Consider the following 8394-nt stretch of genomic DNA (forward strand, 5'->3'; position numbering starts at 1 on the left):
ACACAGAAAGAAAAACTCGAGCTGACTCAAGACAAATACAACCTGTTTTTAGAGCTTGTATTTGTACTGGACGCAGTATGATTCGATCTAATGCACCTTTTTTTACTCAGTTTAGGAAAAATAAACTTTAAAGGACTCAATTACAGACAAAAATGACTTGAGGAGGAGATTTGTGCAGCTCAGGACTCGACTCAGCTTCTGTCAACATTTCCTGTTTTGTTGAGCAACATGAAGCAGAACAAGCAGCAGATGATACGTTTGCATGAGAGAAGATCTTTGACATAAATATGTTTAGATAAAATGATTTTAATGCCTCGAGACGGCGTCAGAGACTTAAATTTAATATAACATGAAGACATAAACATAAGATAAACATATCTGGCACCCTGCTGCGTGCTTCTGAATCCAGCCCCCATAAAGTTCATCATCTTAAATTATTGATTTGATGTGAATGAAAGTTCAGGCTGAAGAAAAAAGGTTTATTTTCTCTGATCCAGTGAAGCACGTCCTGATACGATCAATACGTTGGGCTCCATCTGTGACCTGAAGCTGACTGATGACTGATGTGACTGATCGTCTGTCTGGAAGGAAGGAGATCGATCAGATAACTGATGGATGATTAATAAAGTGATCAACGTGTTGAATGTGTCATGAATCTGTCTGCTGTTGTGTTCAAACACTTCCTGCTGCAGGTTTCTCTCCTTTGTTACAAAGTGGCAGCAGCTACAGGTTTCAGGCATCAGGACATCAATCCAGGAAGCATCCTGCTCTGTTTCAGACAGCTCAGGATGAAACCAGGCTGTAAATCAGCCCGCTGCAGCCAGCTGCTGCAGCTTAATGAGGCCTCCTGGGTAATGTAGTGTTTTTCTCTTAAAGGACGTGAGGACGAGGAGACGGGAAAACAAAAGATGTGGGAGCGATGAAGCTGCGAGTGAAAGACTGAGAGGAAGTTCAGAGATAAAAGGAAAAGAAGGGAAATAAAAAGAGGAAGAGCCTAAAAACTCATTTTATCGATGCGTTGATCTAAACTCGTGTATTTTTCTCACTGAGGTTCGTCATTGATCTATTTTCATGATACCACATCTACAATCCTTCACTCATCAGATAAAAGACAAATGTCCCACAAAGACACGTGACAGGACCGAACAGCAGTAATGTGGACGCAGGTCCAGTCTTCGGAGACTTTGGATCGTCATGATGTGAACCGTCACCTCTTCTGGTTCTGGTGCTGTACGAAACGACACACCGGAGCTGCTTTACGTCGGCGCTGCCTGGCTCAGTGTGAACAAACAGGCGGTGTCGAGGCGAGACTTCTCTCAGGCGCTTTGTGGAAATAGTCTGAGAAGGACTGATGATACTGAGTCTGTCAATGAACTGCATCTCTGTCCGGTCTCTGTCTGCAGGAAACAACGTGAACAACTGCTTAAAGAAGGAGAAGCTGCTGATGGAGGAGGTGAAGAAGGTGAAGAGGAGACAGAAACTGAGGTGAAACGAGTGAACAGATGGAGACGCTCCGGCGTTGTGTCAAAGTCTGTCCCTCTGCTGGTCTGTGTCTCCTCTCAGCACCGAGACCAGAGACGCCTCAACACAGACAGTCCTTCTACAAACCTGCCTGTGTTCATCCTAACATGCATGTTGTGGTCAACCCTCACACTAAATCTGTTGTGTGGATGTTGTCGACCCCTCGGAGCAGCCCGGGTCGGTTCTGGGACCACGTCTGTCCTCATGCTATCTGATGCTGCTTGTCACACAGTTTACCTTCATCGCAACACTGCAGCTTCCTGTGTGTGTTTCCAGGTGTTGGAAGGTACTGCTGGTTATAACAGATAACAGAGACAGACACCAGCTGATGAAGACGGAGACGCTGCTGGTCTGCAGGAAGTGGAGACACAAACTACAAACACACAACACTGCTGATCCTCAGCTGGTGAGTGTGTGTGTGTGTGTGTGTGTGTGTGTGTGTGTGTGTGTGTGTGTGTGTGTGTGAGTCTGTCTTTACTGTGGAGTCCAGCGACATCTAGTGGTTCAGTCTGAGAGCTGCAGGTCAGACTGTGTTCTCACGACTGCAGAATCATTCAGTTCTGGACCAGAAACACCAGGAGACGACGCACGACTGGACTGTGATTATGAATTTAAAGTATCAGCCAGAAAATAAGCTCCAATCAGAAACAAGGACAAAAGAAACGTCTTCGTATTTTCACAAAAAAAAAATGATATTGAGAAAAAGGAGTAATGTGTTTAAAGGTGTTCAGAAGAACTTTAAACTGGTTCTGAAACAGTGTCAGTTGAACACTGATGCGTCTGTTGGACCTACATAAACCAACGAGACCGTCAGAGAGACGACTGGTGAGAAGATATTAATGATCCCTCATGTCTGTCACCGGGTCACACTCTGACTCTAACATCATGAAATTAAAACTATTATCATGGTGCAGCTCTGAGGACGAACTCTGAGCAACAGCGTCTCCAAAAGACGTCTTTTCAACGTCGTCAAAGACGTCCAGTGACGTCCTCACAGGGTTCAACATTAAAGTCTTTACTCTGTAATGTGAGACGTCTGAAGGACTTCTTCTGGTTCAACATTAAAGTTTTTATGACGGACAGATTTTACTCACAGCGAGGCTTCAGACCTGAGGGAGGCGTGAACTTCACCAGGAGAGCTACTGATCAGCTTTATTAAGAGCCATGTTTGGTCCTCCAGCCTGGGAACATTAGTCCACCTGATGACTAAAACATGGTCTTTAATAAAGCTGATCAATAACTCTCCTGGTGAAGTTCTCGCCTCATGCAGCTGCAGACGTCTGAGACTGGAGTTCAAAGATGTCTCACATTACAGAGTAGAGACTTTAATGTTGAACCCCGTGAGGACGTCACTGAGACGTCAACAGTGAACGTTGAACAGACGTCTAAAGACTTTCATTCTGTCTCCACTGGACGTCTTTTCAACGCCGTCATATCATGTCCAAATGTTGGACATGTTCATGTTGAGTGGGTTGAGGACAGAAGCTCTGCAGTCCGGTGGTGCGGCACTAGAACACAGCTCACTTTGTTTCACCATCGTCAAATCAAATCAATCAGAATATTAACGTTCCTTCAGCCTCCTCGGATCAGTGATGAGAAGGTACAGAGCTCAGAGACGAGTCCGGTTAGTGTCCAGGAGACATGAATCACCGCTGAGTCAACGATAAATGTCCATAAAACTAATCATCAATAAATGTTGTTGGACTGATGAAAGTGATGAAGTGACGTCTGCAGCACATTACTCAACCAGCAGACCTGCTCATTAAACTCCACTGTTCCATGTTTCTGTGTGAGTCTGCAGCCGGTCCACATTATCCAGACACCACAACAGTCGGGCCAGCAGAACCACTTCCTGCTGAGGAGAACTCAGCGCCGCCTGTTAACTGTAACGGGCCTTTAAACGAGCCTCACACACAGCTGAACACATGATTCATGAAGTGAGATGAACAGCTGGGAGACACGAGCTTCATGACTGGATCTGATCTGATGTGTGACGAGTCATCACTGATCACCTGCTCCACCGACGACGAACCTTTAACATCTAAGACGAGTGCTGTGTGGAACAGCTGCTCAGTTCTGGAGGAGAGTGGGTTCAGGTCCAGACCTGCTGGAGTCTCATCAGGTTCTGATCCGGAGCCGTTCACCGACGGGAGGAGAGCTCAGAGTTACTTTTGAACTTGTGGATTTATCTTCACTCCTGTTTATCAGCCTGACTGCAGCAGTGATCCGGAGGTGACCTCCACTGTCGGGTGGTTCTGTTCTGTAATGTTGACTGCTGACTGGAGCTGGAGGGGAAATGGACTTTACTTCATGAAGGTAACGTTACAGAGAGGAGACAGAGAACCAGAACCAGAACCAGAGTCTCTGCTGAGTGCTGACTTCACTCAGAGCTTCACCTCAACTCTCTGATGTGTTAAAGTTTTCTTCTCGTTGTGTTTGGTCTCGCTCTCAGACTTCCTTCCTCTCTGACTCTCTCCTGAAGTTACAGCCACAGACGACCAGATGAAACTCAGCGTCACCTCGAGGACACTGGAGGATTTCTCTGTTTAACTTTGTTGGAAACGTTTGTGATGATGTGAGAACACAACTCAACAACATGCAGAACAAAGGTCCAGTCGGTTTAACGCAGAAATCTGACAGATTGCATCTTTCCTGATCCTCACTAAACGTTTGTGCAGTGACAGACTTTATAAAACAGTCTCTGCTGAACGTTGTGTTTCTCTGTGTAGATGTGTCTCATGTCTGAATGAAGAACAACAACCAGCCAGTCAGTCATCAGTCAGTCAGTCATCAGTCAGTCAGTCATGTCAGTCATCAGTCATCAGTCAGTCAGTCGGTACCTGATATGGAGCAGTAGATGAGTTGTGGGTTGACTCCGCTCAGCTGCTTGTATCCTAAACCCATCTGCTCAAGTTTCCCTGGTAGGTAGTTTTCTATCAGCACGTCACACACTGCTGCGAGCTGACACACACACACACACACACACACACACACACACACACGCACACACACACACACACACGCACACACACACACATTAAATTGTGATATTGTAAATGATAATAATAATTATAAGAAGAAGAAGATCATTATTAATGTGATGAGTCAGCACGTTGCTGCTGAGTCGTACCTCCTGGATGATGTTTGCTCCTCTGGGATGTTTCAGGTCCACAGAGATGCTCTGAAATCAGACGGGCCATCACTGAGACTGAACACAGAACCTGAGCTCACTGACAGGACGATACAGAACATCTGATCCTCTGGACTATGAAGCACATGTACAGAACCGCCGGAGAGGATCAGGCTTGTTTTTATCAAGTGAACACATGATGCTCTAAATGACACGATGACGAGTGTGTGACTGTGTGTGTGTGTGTGTGTGTGACTGTGTGTGTGTGTGTGTGTGACTGTGTGTGTGTGACTGTGTGTGTGTGTGTGTGTGTGTGTGTGTGTGTGTGACTGTGTGTGTCACCTTCTTGTTTCGGTTGACGCTCAGGTAATAGGCGCTCTCGGTGCCGACAAACGGCGGACCCCAGGCTCTGGTGTCGTCGCCTGCACCTGTTCAACAACAGTTCACCATGAAGGAGGAGGAACAGGGAGCGGAGGAGAACAGGTACGAGCAGAGACTCACCTGGTCGCTCCACTTTGATCACCTCAGCTCCCAGGTCTCCCAGAATCATGGTGGCAAATGGACCGGCCAGAACTCTGCAGACATGTCAGAAGACTTCACTTAAAGGCTCGGTAGGCAGCTTATTTTTGGCAATATTGGGCAAAAACTTCCATAATAACCTTGGAGATAATGTAACTGAAGTGATGTGAAGGAAGAGCGGACCTCGGCGCCTCCTCTAGGCTCTGTTTTCAGCCTGCAAAGAATCTGACCCGTGACGGAAGACTTTGACCAATCACAGAGCAGCTGAGAGAGCGAGCCCTGTGATTGGCTGTTCTACTAAAGCAGATGCGCGTTCACGTCTCTTCGGTGGAAACAGTCTGCAGCAACGGCGGATGACCGGACAGGAAAGATTGCGACTCCGCGGTTTCAGTGCAAAACAATCTAAGAAGAGGACGACGGATTCGTCCAAAAGGGAGTCTAAAAGACGGTCTGACAACAAACCCAATAAAACGCGTATCAATATCAGCGTTGCGTTTCAAAGATGGAGAGAAGTTCGGGATAACATTGGTCTGAAGTTGGACTCGGAGCTCGCTGTTCTTCTCTCGGACAGGTATTTTTCCTCTAACAACTACGGTTGCTGTGATGGTGGTCAGGTTGTGTGGGCTGATCTACCATGTAAACAGCCAGGCGACAGCGGCCACCGATAACGCGTGGTCGGAAGTTGCTAATACGTTAGCCTCCTGCTAACCGTAGCCAAAGGCATACGGCTGCTGCTAATACAAGATCAAGGTTATGTTGCTACGTTAGAGTCCCGGATCAAACTACTCCACCTCAGACGTCTTCACATACCCACAGGTTTGCTAAGAGTGACAGTAACGTCCCTTCTGTAATGTTAACAATCGCAATCATGATCGGGACGATTGAAATGAGAGACGTAACACAGTTTTGCATTATGACAAACAAGCCTCAGCCTGATGTGTTTTCAGATCATCTGTGCCGATCAAACGGACACTAAAACTTAGACGCTAACATTAGCAAGAGGCTATTTTTATTTACACCGAGTGACTAACGTTACTACAAAGTTTGAGCTGTTGGCCGAGGCAGCTAACGACGCTGTAGTTTGAATAAAATGTGCTACATTGCTTCAAAACATGAGCTCGTCATTAGTCTTAGAAATAAAGGACGCTTGTCTTTGCTCAGTTATAACTGAATAACTCCTGATGTCGGACCTGTCGGCTGACGGTACTTTAGCCTCTGTAGTCGTCCGTCTTTCGTATCACGTTACACTAAATATAAATACCGTTTACCATCTCACCTGTTCAAAAAGTATTTTCTGACCTGTGACTCGGACTTTACGGGGGATAACGTAAAAAAAGCTTTGGCTAGTTGGGAGGGACGGTCGGGTGTATGAAGGTGTGCCTGTCTGGTGGGAGCAGCCGGGTCAGAGCTGAGGAGATGAGACCCGTGTGGACTCACTGGGATTCCTGCCTACCGAGCCTTTAAGTCTGACAGCGGGCGGCTGAATGGTTCTGCAGTACTGGACGGACTCACCTGGTCAGGTCCAACACTCTGACGCCCTCCAGTGGTCGAAGTTCTGCTGCTGTCCAGAGACAGAACCAGAACAACGGTCAGTAAACCTCAACGCTCAGACACAAGGTACTGTATTTACATTACACTTATACTCCACTGCATGTATCTGATTACTTCAGTTACAAGTTACTGTCCAGATTACATCAGAGCCTGCTGTGCCCTGAGATTACTGTTACTCTGCAGTAACTGTAACGCTGCTGTGACCTGAGATTACTCTGTTACTCTGCAGTAACTGTAACTCTGCTGTGACCTGAGATTACTCTGTTACTCTGCAGTAACTGTAACGCTGCTGTGCCCTGAGATTACTCTGTTACTCTGCAGTAACTGTAACGCTGCTGTGACCTGAGATTACTCTGTTACTCTGCAGTAACTGTAACTCTGCTGTGACCTGAGATTACTCGTTACTCTGCAGTAACTGTAACTCTGCTGTGCCCTGAGATTACTCTGTTACTCTGCAGTAACTGTAACTCTGCTGTGACCTGAGATTACTCTGTTACTCTGCAGTAACTGTAACTCTGCTGTGACCTGAGATTACTGTTACTCTACAGTAACTGTAACTCTGCTGTGCCCTGAGATTACTCTGTTACTCTGCAGTAACTGTAACTCTGCTGTGACCTGAGATTACTCGTTACTCTGCAGTAACTGTAACTCTGCTGTGCCCTGAGATTACTCTGTTACTCTGCAGTAACTGTAACTTTGCTGTGACCTGAGATTACTCGTTACTCTGCAGTAACTGTAACTCTGCTGTGACCTGTGATTACTCTGTTACTCTGCAGTAACTGTAACTCTGCTGTGCCCTGAGATTACTCTGTTACTCTGCAGTAACTGTAACGCTGCTATGACCTGAGATTACTCTGTTACTCTGCAGTAACTGTAACGCTGCTATGACCTGAGATTACTGTTACTCTGCAGTAACTGTAACTCTGCTATGACCTGAGATTACTGTTACTCTGCAGTAACTGTAACGCTGCTGTGCCCTGAGATTACTGTTACTCTGCAGTAACTGTAACGCTGCTATGACCTGAGATTACTTGTTACTCTGCAGTAACTGTAACTCTGCTGTGCCCTGAGATTACTCGTTACTCTGCAGTAACTGTAACGCTGCTGTGACCCGAGATTACTCGTTACTCTGCAGTAACTGTAACTCTGCTGTGCCCTGAGATTACTCTGTTACTCTGCAGTAACTGTAACTCTGCTGTGCCCTGAGATTACTCGTTACTCTGCAGTAACTGTAACGCTGCTGCAGTAACCGGATGCGCTGGTAATAAGCAGCTTGACAACCCGCTGCAGACTTTGACCAGCGGGGGTAATTAAAGTTTGTGTCGCAGACTGAAGTGATCGAAGTGATCGAAGTGATCGATCAGGGTGATCAGAGTGATCAGAGTGACCAGCACAGTCTGGTGTGATGAAGTTACGTCACTGATCAGTGTCATCTGTCTTCTTCCATCAGGTTTTATCGATCCGCTCACACAGACGGATGCTAACGTTAGCCGGCTAGCTTCAGCTCCAGCGGCTCTTACCGGTGCGTGTGTCCGACAGCCGCCGTCCTCCGCCCGGACACGTCGCCGGGACGCTCCCCCTGAGCTGGCGGGTCCCACCGAACCGACAGAGGACCGACACGCGGCTCCTGCAGCGTCCCAGAGCCGCAGACATCTTCACAGCTGTTAGCATCA

The 8394-nt window shown here is 46.9% G+C and overlaps 1 protein-coding gene across 1 annotated transcript in view; it reads right to left on the minus strand.

Annotated features, from left to right (window-relative positions):
• sugct (succinyl-CoA:glutarate-CoA transferase) overlaps nt 1-8394 on the minus strand; it is a 63530-nt gene extending 55136 nt beyond the window's left edge. The window contains exons 1-6 of the mRNA XM_073488112.1: nt 8242-8394; nt 6683-6731; nt 5153-5226; nt 4994-5079; nt 4652-4702; nt 4362-4482 (exon numbers count right to left, since the gene is read on the minus strand). Coding sequence (XP_073344213.1) covers nt 4362-4482; nt 4652-4702; nt 4994-5079; nt 5153-5226; nt 6683-6731; nt 8242-8392 — 532 coding nt within the window. The 5' untranslated portion in view covers nt 8393-8394. The remainder of the gene's footprint in view (nt 1-4361; nt 4483-4651; nt 4703-4993; nt 5080-5152; nt 5227-6682; nt 6732-8241) is intronic.

This window comes from Pagrus major, chromosome 19, assembly GCF_040436345.1.
Source record: "Pagrus major chromosome 19, Pma_NU_1.0".
Lineage (NCBI taxonomy): Eukaryota > Metazoa > Chordata > Actinopteri > Spariformes > Sparidae > Pagrus > Pagrus major.